The sequence below is a fragment of the Camelus bactrianus genome, chromosome 18 (assembly GCF_048773025.1).
Source record: "Camelus bactrianus isolate YW-2024 breed Bactrian camel chromosome 18, ASM4877302v1, whole genome shotgun sequence".
Lineage (NCBI taxonomy): Eukaryota > Metazoa > Chordata > Mammalia > Artiodactyla > Camelidae > Camelus > Camelus bactrianus.
The window spans coordinates 8,379,997-8,394,361 of record NC_133556.1 but is presented as its reverse complement, the minus strand read 5'-3'; the positions used below and the strand labels follow the sequence as shown (position 1 = coordinate 8,394,361).

General features: G+C 48.9%; 1 protein-coding gene across 3 annotated transcripts in view; it reads left to right on the top strand.

Moving 5' to 3' along the window:
• Window positions 1-7,009: 7,009 nt before the first annotated feature.
• Window positions 7,010-14,365, top strand: part of MLXIPL (MLX interacting protein like) — a 31,004-nt gene continuing 23,648 nt past the window's right edge. For 2 of the 3 annotated variants that reach the window (XM_074345915.1, XM_074345914.1), the window contains exon 1: window positions 7,010-7,363. In XM_074345915.1, coding sequence (XP_074202016.1) covers window positions 7,025-7,363 — 339 coding nt within the window. In that variant the 5' untranslated portion in view covers window positions 7,010-7,024. The remainder of the gene's footprint in view (window positions 7,364-14,365) is intronic. The other variant, XM_074345916.1, reaches the window with a different exon arrangement.

The following is a 14,365-nucleotide window of genomic DNA, read 5'->3' as shown; positions in this document are numbered from 1 at the left end:
TCCATGGAGCACATGATGCCTCCGTGCTGGGCACTGGACTGGGCCCTGTGGGAGCATTGTCTCTGCTCTTGGGGAGCTCATGGATGAAGGCAGAGTCACATTCTCACTCAGCTTACTTTAGTACAAAACAGAATGGTGGGTATCACTGCTCGATGTCTTCCTTTGTGAGTCCCATGTGATGCCCGAGAATGTCATGTACTTTATCTTCACAACTAGGCTTGGCCAGTGCCATTGTCAGGAAGCAGACACACAGAGATTGTCACTTGTCTAAAATCAAACAGTAGTGAATGAGCTTTTTCCACTTCACCACACTACTAAGAAAGCACAGAGGTGACACCAGGGCAATCAGAAAGGCTCACCAGAGGAGGTGATATTGGAGCTGGGTTTTGAGGGATGAATAGGAGTTCTAAAGTTGAAGGAGAAAATAGAGAAACCAAAGAGAAGTCCATAAGCCAAGGCACAGGGGCTGAAAGAGCCCAACAAGGCCCCCCTCCATCCAACCAGAGCACAAGAGGCATGGTGAAGATGTCTGAGAAAAAGACAAAACCGATGGAGTCAGTCAGGCTTGGTGACAGACTGTGAAGGCAATGCTTCTTCCACATTTTTATGGTTACTGAAATTTGATTTTCCCTTTCAAGATTCAGCTGGAACATCACCACCTCCAAGATGCCCTTTCTCCATCCCCAGGCTGCACTGTGTGCCCCAGAGTCCCTGCTGTCCCTCCATCATGGTCCTGAGTATTATCAAGATCCCTTCCACACTTCCCAGTTTCCTGGCTATGATCTCCCTTGTTCTGCTCTGCATCCTCTGGACACTAAGCTTCCAGGGGTCTCCTAGACACTCCCCCTGTCCGACCCTCCTTTGGCCCCTCTGAGCAACAGGCCTTCTTCACTCTAAGAAGCGCTGTGGAGATCTGGTGGAAGCTCCTGCCTCAGCTTGTCCCCTCTCCATCACCAATCCACCTTTGTTCAGTCCAGGGTGTCCTGTGTGGAATGCCCCGTAACAGTCCGATGAAACTTCTCCACACTCCTTGGACCCCCAGACCCACTTCTGCCCCCTCAATAGGTGACTCCACTGCCATTACATGGAGAAGCTTATGCCACTTTCTGCCCCATCTCTTTGGATCTTCTCTGCACCACATCCTAACCCCTGGAACCTGTGAATGTATTACCTTCCATGGTGAAAGGAACTTTGCAGGTGTGAGTAAGTCAACGGTCTCAAGATGGAGAGATTATTCTGGATCATCCAGGCAGACCCAATGTGATCACAATGATCCTTGTAAGGGGGAGGCAGGAGGGTCAGAATCAGAGAAGGAGAGGTGACAAAGGGATTAGAGGGTCAGAGTCAGAAAGAAATTTGAAGACACCATGTTGCTGGCTTTGAAGGTAGAGGAAGAAGCCATGAGCCAAAGAATGCAGGCAGCCTCTAGCAGCCAGAAAAGGCAAGGAAATGGAGTCTCCCCTAGAGACTCTGGAGGGAGCGTGACCCTGCCAGTATCTTGATTTCAGCCAAGTGAAACCCATTTCAGACTCCTGACATCCAGAATTGTATGATAATAAATTGGTGTTGTTTTAAGGCCCTAATTTTGTAATTTGTTACAGAAGCAATAGGAAACCAATACAAATACCTAGGAGTGTTTGATCTCATGGACTAGGAGACAAGAACGGGAATGTTCATAGTAGCTCTTCTTATAATAACAAAAAAACTGGAAACAACCCAAGTGTCCAACCCCAGGAGAATGGTAAAGGAACCGGTGAACCTTCATACAGTGGAACCCTTCATACTATACAGCAATAGAAATCAGCAAATTACAGCTACACGTGTCAATTTGGATGAATTTCACAAACAACACAGTGCAAAAAGGCAGCCTCAGAAGAGTGCATTCAATATAAGACTGTTTATGTAAAGTTTAGAAACATGCAATACTCTACTTCATATTGCTTGGAGATATGTACAAAGTAGAAGTATGGAAACAGTAAACACCAAACTCAGCAGCATGGATGTCTGGCAGAAGGCAGGTGGAATCAGGAGGGAGACAGAGGGTCACTAAGTGTCAGTGTCACCAAGAGATAGTTCAGTTTCTAAGCTAAATGAAGGTACACGGGTACACTGCATTATTCTTCATACTTTTGAGTAAGTCTGAAAACTTTTATAAAAAATTAATAATTTTAGAGTCTATTTTTAGACCCTAGCTTTGAAGTCAGACAGACCTGGGTCGCATTCTCTGCCACTTCCTACATAACCGAGAGCAATTTCCTTTATTCCCTGAGTCTCAATTATATCATCTGTAAAATGGGTAGTTTAAGGATTAGGTGACTTAATATGTGTCTAGCACAATCCCTGGCACTTAGTTGGTGCTCGAAAAACAGCAGCTGCAATGGGTTCCTCTTTCTTTTTGGGGGGGGGTTCCTCTTTCTAGAAACAATCCCTTGGTTTTAATTTACAGAGCACCTACTATGCCAGCAACTTCCAGGTGCTGATTGGGCAAAGGCAACACTTCATCTTCATGGTTCTGCTCTCTGCTTCAGTCTTTAAATTCATTATTCCCTGAAGATTCAATTGCCAACCTCTTAAAAAGACAGCATTATTGAGATATAATTCACATGCCATACAATTCAGCAATTTAAATTGTACAAGTCAGTGGTTTGGGGTATATTCACCGGGTTGTGCATCTATTGGCACAATTTTTAGAACATTTTTATTGCCCCCTAAAAAACTCTGTACCTATTAGCAGTGACTCCTCATTTCCCCATATCCCACCCCAACCCTCAGCCCCAGGCCACTAATCTACTTCCTGTCAATAACTCTCCATTCCCCCCTCACCCCAGCTCCTGATACCCACTATCCTTCTTTCTGTGTCTATGAATTTGACTACTCTAGGTAACCCATAGGTAGAATCATACAATATGTGTCCTTTTGTGACTTGTTCATTTCACTGAGCATAATGTCCAAGGTTCATCCATGTTGTAGCATGTGTCAGAATTTCCTTCCTTTTTAAGGTGGAATAATATTCCACTGTATATCTATTGAATCTTCGTATAGCTAGATAACAGTCCATTGTTTGTATATACCACAATTTGTTGATCCATTTATCAGTTGGTGAACATCCGGATTGTTTATTTTTTCTTTTTTGACTATTATGAATAATGCAATGAACATTCATATGCAAGTCTTTATGTGATGTGGTTTTTTCTCTTGGTTATATACCGTTGAATGGGTATATGTCATAATTTCGTATTTAATCTTTTTGAGGAAAGGCCAGACTGTTTCCCAAAGCAGTGGCCCCATCTTAACACTCATACTAGCAATGTATGAAGGTTCCAGTTTCTTCACCAACACTTGTTATTGTCTAGCTTTTTTATTATAACTCTCCTAATGGGCATGAAGTGGTATCTCACAATTTTGATTTGCATTTCTCTGGTGACTAATGATGTTGACCATCTTTTCATGTGTTATTGGTTATTTTTATATCGACTTTGGGGATGTATCTACTCAAAGCCTTTAATTGAGTATTTGCTTCTTTATCATTGAGTTGTAAGAGTTCTTTATACACTCTGAAAACTAGTGCTTTATCAGATACATTGTCTCCCAGTCTGCAGGTTGTCTTTTCACTTTCTTGATAGAGTCCTTCGATGCACAGAAGTTTTATGAAAAGTTTGATCAAGTCCAATTTATTTTTTCTTTTGTTGCTTTTGCTTCAGCATCATAGTTAAGAAACCATTTTAAATTCAAGATTATGAAGATTTACCTTTATGTTTTCTTCTAAGGGTTTTATAGTTTTAACTCTTCCATTTAGGTCATTGATCCATTTTAAGTTGATTTTTGTATATGTTGTGAGGTAGGGATCCAACTTTGTACTTTTGCATGTAGATATCCAGTTGCCTAGCACACACATACACCCTTCTTTTAATATCTGGACCTCAGGTAAACAGAATAGATTAATCTGAGTTCTTATTTTCTCAGATATACTCTCATCCTTGGTACATATGTAACATGCTTTTATTTCATTTATTTGTGGATTTATTAATTTATAATGAGCACCAGTGAATCTACCACCCAATCCCAGAACTGGAACCTCACTAATACCTTACATCTCAGTGTTCCTACCTTACCTGCCCACACCCAAGGTAACCACACCCCTGAATTTAGGGATTATCACTCCCTTGCTTTTTAAAAAATAACTTTATTGAGGTATAATTGATGCACAATACACTGCACGTGTTTAAAGTTTACAGTTTGATGAACTCTGACATAGGCATATGCCTCTCAAAACATCACCAAAATCAAGGCAAATGAACATAGCCATCACCCCCAAAGCTCCTTTATGTTCTTTTGTAATCCCTTCCACACCCCTCAACCCCTTCCCCAGATAACCCTGATCTGCTTTCTGTCACTACAGGTTACACTGCATTTTCTAGAATTTCATATAAATGGAACCATACAGTATATACTATTTTTTGTTTGTTTGGCTTCTTTCACTCAGAATAATTCTTTTAATATTCATTCAGGCTGTTGCATTTTTCACAGTTTTCACTCTTTTATGGCTCCCTGTCATCTCCCACAGGGAGTCTACGTTTCTTTCTAACATCTGGTTTCCTCCATGATTCTCTCCCTTTTTCCTTTTCCCCATCTCATACTCGACTTATAGATCCCCGTCCAGTCAAGCCAGAGTAGTCCCCCACTCATGCTGCATCTCCACACCTCTTCTGCTTCTGCCCAAGATGTCCCTCTACCCAGAATGCACTTCCTTGCAATGCCTTATCCTAAAGCTGTTGAAGAACTGTCCCATCCTTCTTGCCTTCCACAGGCAGAATCAGTCCTTCCTTCGCGACACACTCTGCCCTAGCCCTGATCCCAGTCTGATCTGTACCACAGTCCTTAAAGACTCACTCAGCTCCCCTTTGCTAGACTAGAGATCCCCTCGGAGCAGGGACAGCATTTATGTCATTTTTCCAGTCCCAGCCCCCAGTGCAAGATCTATTAAATTGTAGGTGCAGGGCTAAGACACCTGGGCTCAAATTCCACCTGTACGAACCTCCGACAAATTATTCAACGTCTCTGTGCCTCTGTTTCCTCATTCATAAAATGAGGCGAAAACACCCACCCCATTTGGTTGTTAAAGGAATTCAATAAATTAACTCGTATAAAGGGCTTTACGAAGTGAAGGTAGGACCCTGGCAAGAGGTCAGTGCTTGGCAACTGTTAGCTAGAAGTGGTAGTGATTTGTTGTTGAAATGGGACCCTGTCTTCACTCTCAAGAATCTTCATGTAATGGGGAAGGTACTTTCTACTGATCTTCAGGATACTCCTGTAAATGAGGAGACCCCCATGCCTCCCCAGTTTCCATTAAGGAAGGAGGAGCCATCCACCAGAGGCAGTCTAGGTCACTTCTCTTCTTTCTCAGCATCAAAGTAACGATGAAGTATCTTCCTCCTTCAGGAAGCCTTCCAGGATTGGATTGCCTCAAGGAATTTCTTGCCTCTGCCTTTGTCTGATGTGAAGAAACTATGACCACAGCCATCTCCTCCACCCTGCTTCTCATCTTCACCTTGCTCTTCCTTTATTCTTCAAGGGATGTAACCACCTCCAGGCCACTTCCACGTCAAACTGAGGTTTGTCACAGGTGTAACTAGAGCTAAGAGGGGCCCTGGAGAGAGAAGATCTTGTCCAAACTTCCCTGCCTAACCATGTTTTACATATGGGTAGGGTAAATCCAGGATACTCGGTTAAATCTGAATTTTAGATAAACATTATGAATAATCCTTTAGTATAAGTATGCCCCAAATATTGCATGAGACATACTTATGCTTACAAAATATTCATTGTTTATCTAAAATTCAAATTTAACTGGGCCTTCTGAATTTTTATTTGCTAACTCTGGCAATCCTATGTCTAAAGAAACTGAGATGGAGTGAGTACCCTAGGAGATGGAGTAACTACCTTGTCTGGTTGCAGAGTCAGTCAGTGACCGTCCCTGCTCTGGCTCAAGCCCCACTCCCCTTACAAACACTCACACATACCCACACACATGTGCACACATGCAGACACGCTGTCTCTGATCTCATTCCCTGGGTCCTGGTTCTGACCATGAATGGGTGTCTGTCCAAAGTAGCAGGACTGTGGCCCAACAGTGAGAGACCATGGGACATGAAGGCCATGGAACAGAGAGAAGAGTGGGCCAAGCAAGGCCAAGCTGACCCACCAGGACACTCACAGAGTACGAGGGGTTTGGAAGGAGCAGGGGCGTCCTCATCTGCTCCCCTCCTCGAGATGCCCACCCCAGGGCCATCGCTGGCCTGTCCCTGTCCTCTCCCTGCTGCTACCCTGCGGATGCTCAGGGTGTTTGTGGAATGAATGTAAGAGTCAGGAGGACCATGAGGCCCCAGAATGGAGATCACATGAGGGGAGGTCAGTGGGCTCTAGGGGGCATGAGGGGTGTGGAAGGGGGTTTCAGGAAAGTGGTGGGGTTCAGGGACAGGGACAGAGGCTCAAGAATGAGAGTGCAGATTTGGGGAGTGGTTCTGGGAGAGGGAGGAGGCTCAGGGGAGAAAAAGGAGGTCAGAAGGAGGTTCCAGGAGGAAACCGGAGCGCAGGGAGGGTAGAGGCTGTGAATGGGGAGGGCTCAGTAAGAGGTAGAGGGTGTGAGCAGGGGAGAATGCTCAGGGAGGGGGTCAGTGAGGGCGATAGGAAATCAGAGAGCGAGGCTCAGAGGCAGCAGAGGACTCAGGACTGGGCACCCGATGGAGCTGGTGCCCAGGGAATGAATGGGGTTCGGTTAGCCGGATGGGAACTCAAGAGAGGGGTAACTCGGGCAAGGATGAGGTTCGAAGAGGGGCGAGGGCTCAGGGAGTAAACGAGGCGGTCCCAGGCTCTGCTTCTCTGCCCACCTGAGCCTGGCCCCGCACCTATGGCTCCTCCCTTCTCCAACCCACCCCGAGGTTTGGGAGCCGGGCACCAAGCCTCTGTGGAGAGGGGGGTTAAAGGTGAGCGGGCACGAGCGGGTCCCAGACAGGGATTGGCAGACATGGCCCGGACCATGGCTGCCCCACAGGCCGCCAGCTGGGTGAGCGGCTGCCACCCACGTGCTAAGGAGAGAATGAGGCACCGGATCAAGGGGCAAAGGACACCCCGAGCGGGCGGGAGGGCGGGGGCGGGGCAGTGCCCGTGGCCGTCCGCACCGGCTGCTAAAAGCCGGGCGGCCAGCGCAGTGCACAGAGCCCTCTGCCGCCGGAGGAGAGAAGACGCCGAGAGCCGCCGCGGCTTGGGAGCATCCCGCGTGCGCCCCCGGACGCCGCCCGGGGAGACCCCGTGGCCCTGGCTGGGCGCCACCCCATCAGCAGATCGCAGATCGCGCGGAATCCAGGTAAGGGACGTGGAGCGGATCAGGTGGGGGCAGGTGCTTAGCCCGAGGGGAGTCAGAGCCTCTCCACGCTGGACCTCAGTCTCTCCACCTGTCAAATGGGGAGGGGTGCTTCTATGGCTCTGCTGGGCTGAAGGGATTAATACTCCTGTGTACCCGCTCTTCTCCCTCAGGCTCAGCTGCGGGGGGGATGGGGGGTGGGGAGAAGGCAAGCGCATATCCCAGAAAGGGCTCAGGATCAAGAATCCAAGAAGAGCTCATCCTGCCTGCCCTTCCAGGAGGCGCGAGGCCCACAGGTTCCCACTGCCTCCTGGGTCCCACGGGCTGGGCTAGGATGGAATCTTGGTCCAGGGGCCTCTCCATGGAGCTGAGTGTAGGCCCAGGGAGCCAAAAGGGAGGATCTTCCTCTCTATTGTCTCCCACTCCCCGGGACATGTGTGGGTCCCAGGAGAGAAGCTGGTTCCAGGTGGGCCCTGGGATCAGGGGCAAGGACCCAGGCTCCTCTTGGCTGGGCAAGGAAAAGCCAGATGTGGACTCCAGCCACCAGGCTTCTAGCCAACAGGCAGGCGCTAGAGAAGTGGTGAAGGGCACTTGCACTGGTCCGGCTCAGGGAGGCCAGGGATCCCTGCCGGCTCCAAGCCAGCCTGCCCCCACCTTGGGTCTCCTGGGTCCACCCTAGGGGGCCAGGAAGCCAGAATCAGGCCTGGGCTGGGATTAGGAGTTTTGGGCTCTTGTCTGTGTCTGGCTATGTGACCTTGAGCACATTACTTCCTTTCTCTGGGCTTAGCTCTCCCTTTGTGACATGGGGAGGCTTCTACATGGGTCACTGGTATGGAGACAGGGACAGAATAAACTGGGACACCAGGATGCTTTGGAGGACAGAGTGGCCCCTCTAAACTAGGTCCCTCTGGTCCTTCACAAAGGGGATGATGTTCCAGGGTCAGCTGAAACAGGTGGCAGGTGAGGCCAGGGATGTAGCCTCTGCCTCCATCTTGCCCAAGTTCTCTCAGTATCTGGCCAGCTTCTGCCCAGGCCCCCAGATCCAGGGAAAGGCTCAGAAGAGGGGCCTGGGAACTTCAGGCCTGGGAACCTGAGCACCACCCCAGGGAGGCTCAGCTTATTAGCCTCAGGAGGAGGAGGAGAGAGATTCCAGCCAAGGAGCTGTGAGCTGTGGCAAGCAGAATTTTCCCTCTCTTGAGAGGAAGATCCTTCTGACTGTGCCCCTCCAGCTCCCTTACACAATCTACCTCAGGCCTAGGCTCTGTTTGGAATCGTGTCTGGGGCTCAGGCTGGGATCAGGACTCAATCTGGGCCCGGCTGAGATGGCTGCAGAGAGCTGAAGTTAGGGCCCCACCTGAGGTCTTGGATTCCTATGAATGAAGTCATCTGGCACTGGTGCAGGTGACATTTGTAAATTGAGGTGGATGATAATGAGCTTTGACAAACTACTGAGTGGAGCGGAAGCAGGAGGGGCCAAGCTTTGGAGGCTCCCACAACCTCACCCACCTGACACTTATACTCCACTCCCAGGGGCCTCCCTCTGAGGCTGCCCTTGACCCTGTGGTGGGCAAAGGTAGGCTGAGACCTGTGTTGGAGCTGTCGGGCTGGGAGAGGCCCTCATTAGCCCAATTCTTGCTCCCTGGGCAGGACTGAAGAAGGGGTTTGGACTCGAATGTGAAGCAGAGTAGGGAGGAGAGAGGGGCTCCCTCAGGCTTGGGGGAGCTGGGAGTATGAGGAGGAGCTGAAATTTGCTGTGCACCTACTGTGTGCCAGGCACTTTTCTGTCACTGTTTCCTTCTTCCTGATAACCTGAGATGGAAAGGATAGTCTCTCTCCTTTACAGATGAGGAAAGAGAGGCCCAGAAAAGTCAAGGCACTGGCTCAAGGTCACCCAGCCTGGAAATAGCAGGGCTGTGATTCAAACCCAGGCAGCCTGATTCCAAAGCTCTGGTTTCTCTTCCCACTGCTGCCTCTGACTCGCCCCCAGGTGACCTGTCCTCTTCCGGGCCTCACTCTGCTCATCTGTAACTTGGGTCTAAGCAGGCTCACCCAGACTCTTGGGCAGCAGCTGTGAGCCAGTGTGTGCCCTGCATCCGGGGAGCAGCACACAAGAGGAGGGTATTCATGGTGCTCATGGCTGTCCTCTTGGCCTGTGCTCGCCTAATCTACTTCGCCACCTGTCTTTCCTGCTCCTGAGATACAGGGGCAAGACAGCTCACATTTGCCTTTCTTTTTTGAGATGGGCTAAGCTGACCTTGTGTAGGGGACCCTGACAAGGGCAGGAAGGAACAGAACATTCCCAGGGCAGGGTCTGGCACTGGTAAATTAGGTGACACCCACCTGGCTGGCCTGGAGATGTGGAGGTCAGCTGGTGGGTGGGTGGACAGATAGCAGTTCTGCCCTGAATCCTTGGGCCTCCCCAGTCTTGGGGACCCCCACTAGCCTTTTGACTCTGAGCAAGAAAAATGTGCCTCCCTGGGACCCTCTTTCCATGTCAATCCAGGAGCCTGATGCCCTGATGGGGTGTGGGACCACAGCTGATTTGACTCCCAGAGCTCACCAGCACTGGCGACACCCAGAGCTTCTGGACAGAGCTGACTGTGACCTGCCCACAGCTGCTTTGAGAAGGCTTTTTTCATCCCCAAGTCCCTGGTGGTGGTTGTCCCCTCACACCTGTGTCCTGCAGTACCTGGTTCTTTCTCTAACACAAGACCCAGAGGTGTTGGCTAGGAAGGAAGGAAGGGAGAAAGGGCAGAGGTGGGAGAGTCAGAGAGGGAGGAAGAAGGAAACTCACCCTTGTCATGTGCAGACCCCTGGCTGTCACTCACGTATTTCACTGAATCCTCACAACAACCTTGTAGGGTAAATATAATGCCCTCATGTCACCACGCCCATTGTAAAGATGAGAAGACCAATGCTCAAAGCCTATTATACCATTCCCTCCTTGTTTGGGGGTCACACTCAGAGGGGAGCCCAAAGTCACAAAACAGGGCCAGGTTTGAGTACCAAATTTCAAGCCTTTTTGCCAGGGAGCCCTTGACAGCCTGGACATTGTCTGACCCTGGCATTCCCCAGGGAGGCAGGGGTCTGAGGGACCTGGGGACCCTGGTCTTAACAATCAATCCACCCTTCCAAGGCACCCCCCATTCTACTCTCCTGGGACTGACTCTGGGCAGCCACGCCCAGACCCTGCCTTGATCCAGTGAAGTGGCCAGAAGGCCATCTAGGCACAAAGGAGGCTGCACTGCCGGGCGTACTTGTTTTCTAGCCCTCTGATTCCTCCTCTGCAGAATGGATAGACTTACACAGTGCTCCTTGTTCTGCCTCTCCGGCCCAGAGCTGAGAGGCAGGAGACCTGCCTTGGTCGCTGACATGATGAGCCAGTGGTCCGTGGTCGGAGGCAGCCCCTGAGGCACACCAGGCTCCAGCTTCCCTCTGAGAAACACGAGGCCTGTTGCCATCGCTGACTTACACACTTCTAGGTAGTGGATACGAGTTTTGAGCAATTGGCAAGACCCTAATCCTCACATCCCATCCTGGAGAGTGTAGGAAGATGGATTTACCAGTCCTTTGTTGACTCAGCCAAGTGTTCACAAAACACCTACTATGTGCCGGCCACCCCTTCCGCTCTAGTGCCTACGCTTCAGCTCGGTCTTGGGTGGGCTCACCTGACACACAACATTTGAGGGAGGTCAGGTCAGCCTTCAGTTCCTCAGAGCAGCCTGGTGGTGAAAGGACACTCTTGGGCTCTACCATCGGACACACCTGAGTTCAAATCCAGGCTACACTACTCATTAACTGTGTGACCCGGAATGACCGTCCTACTCTCTCTAATATGTTTACTGTGTGTGAGACACAAACACACACACAACTCTCTGAGCTAGGTGTGCTCTGTAATCTGGGGACCATCAGCCCTGTGTGACAGGTAATTGAGTGGATTGATTAGACAGGACAACCAACGTTCAGGGCCTGGCAGGCCACTGGGATGCCTGGTTGTGATACAGTGGGAAATATTTAGTTTTTGTCTCCAGTTCCTAGCACACAGCTCCTAAAGCCCATGGAATTTCCAGGGTGATAAGTGTCTTTGTATGCTAATGAGATGACTGGTGGCCCCTAGGCAGTTTTGAGCAGATCACTAGGAAGATCAAGGCTTGATTAGAAGGTTGGAACTCTCAGCCTCATCTTCATCTCTGGGGATGGGGAAGGGGCTGCAGACTGAGTTCAATCACCAAGGGCTAAAGACTTAATCAATCGGTACATATGTAATGAAACCTCCATAAAAACCCCTAAATGAGGGGGGAGGGTATAGCTCAGTGGTAGAGTACATGCTTAGCATGCATGAGGTCCTGGGTTCAATCCCCAGTACCTCCTCTAACAATAAATAAATGTAATTAACACCCCCCCTCCCCAAAACCCAAATGAAAGGGTTGGGAGAGCTTCTGGATTGGTGAACATATCCAGGTGCTGAGAGAGTGGCGTATCAGCAGAGGGCACGGATCTCCGTGCACTCCCGGCCCCGTACCTTTCTCTGTGTACCTCTTCCACTTGGCTTTCCTGAGTTGTCTCCTTCATTTATGAAAAAGTCTCGTTTTATGGATCCCCAAATTTGAAAGAAATGTAGCCAATTTAGCCAGAGCACAGGAACAGCCTTGTGGCTCTGCCTCCCTTTCCAAACCAAATGGCACGTAACTCTCCCACCCTGGTTTGTGGCTCTTCCTTGGGAAAAAGTGGAGTCTCTGCAAAGGGTCCCTCCTGCTCATCTGGCTTGGTCTCTGACTGTTTGTGGGAAGAAATAAACTCTGAAGTTTTGGGCCTTGGGAAAGAAACAGTTGGGCCTCTCACCCAGGGAGAGTTGAATGACCTTAAAAATCTTTTTTTCTTTTTTGTATGTATATTTTTTTATTGCAGTATAGTCAGTTTACAATGTTGTGTCAATTTCTTGTCTGAACTGTCTGCTTTATGATAAACTGGAAAATGTAAGTCAAGAGATTTTTGAGTTCTGTGAGCCTTTCTCGCAAATTATGGAACCTAAGCGAAGGGTCACAGGATCCCCCAATTTATAACCAGTCTCTCAGAAGTACAGGTGACAACCTGTAATTGCGACGGATTGGGGTCTGAAGTAGGGGCAGTCCTGTGGGACTGAGCCCTTAGCTTGTGGGATCTGTTGCTAACTCCGGGGAGTCAGTGTCAGAACTGGATTGAATTGGAGCACATCCAGCTGGTGTTGGTGTAGACATCATACATTTGGTGTTAGAAGTGTTGTGAGTAAAAACTGTTCCCTGGTTAATGGTGGCCATTGGCATTTTTACAGATGGACAGACTCTTGGCATAGTGGCCCGTCTTGGTGAAACACCAGCTCCGGGCTGACCCCTATCTCTTGCTCTGCTGTGATGACAGTAGCACGTTCTGCTCCCCTGACAGTCCGTGACATACCAAGAGGCTGGGCTGCTTCTGCCTATGTTACAGGGATGGCAGCTGAGACCCAGGAAGGGCAAATGACTTGCCTGAGTTGATCCATGGGTCCCTGATGAGCCAGCCTCCTGGGCCTTGTGCCCTCAAGAGAAGGTGTCCCCATGGGGTCCTTGGGCCCTGCAGAATGAGAATGAGTGTCAGATGAGCCGGAGTGGGAGGCTATACCTCCACCTCACCCAATGTCTGGTTGGCCAAACAAGGAGCGTTTCCTGTTGTTTGGGCAGCTCTGATCTCTGGACTTTGGGGTTTTCAAGAAGAGAGGAGGAGTTTCCTGCGCCAGCATCTACCCCACTATCTCCTATTATTTTCTTTACTTTCTGGAGGATTTTTCCCCTGGTTTCAAAAGCAATATACAGGTATTACCCAACTTTAAAATTTATAGAAATTTACAAAGTGAATGTCTCTGTTATCCACTCCGGCAAAGACCATCAGTGTTACGGTTTGGTTCTTATATGTCCAGACTTTTCTTCATTTTCCATATTTGAATGTTTACTATTACTAATATATTCAAATGGCATCACACTTCACATATTGTTTTATAACTTTCTTTTTTAATCAGTATTGCATCTTGGTTATTTTTCTCTGTTTCTACACCTATAATGATAATGACCGCTAGCATTTACTATGGAAGTGCCTTGCAGGTATTAAGTCACTTAATCTTCATAAAAACTGTGAGAGACAGAGTCCTATTACTATCCCCATTTTACAGATGAAGCTGTTAACAGCTCCACCGTATTCCACTGTAGGGATTTATCAAAATTTATTCAACCATTTTCCTGTTTATTATAACAGCGCTGCAAGGAACATCCTTGTACATCTTTGCACACTTATAGAAATATTTTTATAGGACAAATTCCCGCAATTGAACATAGTAGATCAAAGAGTACCAACATTTTGCCAAATTATTTGTAATAGAATTTGCCAAATGATCCTGCAAAAATATAGTCCATGTTACTTGTCCACCAACAGAATAGGAAAACGGCCTGTGACCTGGCCCATGTCATTCCTGCCTCTTCCTGGTCTGGGATGTGGTTCTCAGGATACCCAGGAAGAAGTCTCAGTGTTGGAAAAGTTTCTGGGCAGATAACCCTGCTGGGTCATGCCACATGCCACTGTCCCCCCCCCCCCCCCCGGCTGGCCCTGCTCACCACCCACTGCTCCCTGCTCACCATGGACTCCAAGCCGCATGGGAATGGCTTCCCTCTCCTCTCTACTATTTAACCATACTTCTCAAGAAGTACAGGGTCAGGAATTAGAGCCTTGTGATCTTAAGCAAGTAACTTCTCTGAGCCTGTTCCTTTATAGGTGATAATCATAATCCCTGTTGATCTATGAAAGTGCTCCAGTTCCTGCTGAGGGCCAGGCAGAGACCGATTTTGTTGGCTAAACTATGGGCTTTGGGCACACAGAGGGGTGAGCTGAGGCCCTGGCCTCGCGGAGCTCACAGGCTGGCTGATGGGGAGGGTGGGTACAGAGGGAGAAGAGGAGGGAAGGAGATGGAGAGGCACTGAAGTGGCTGGGCCTGGAACTAGC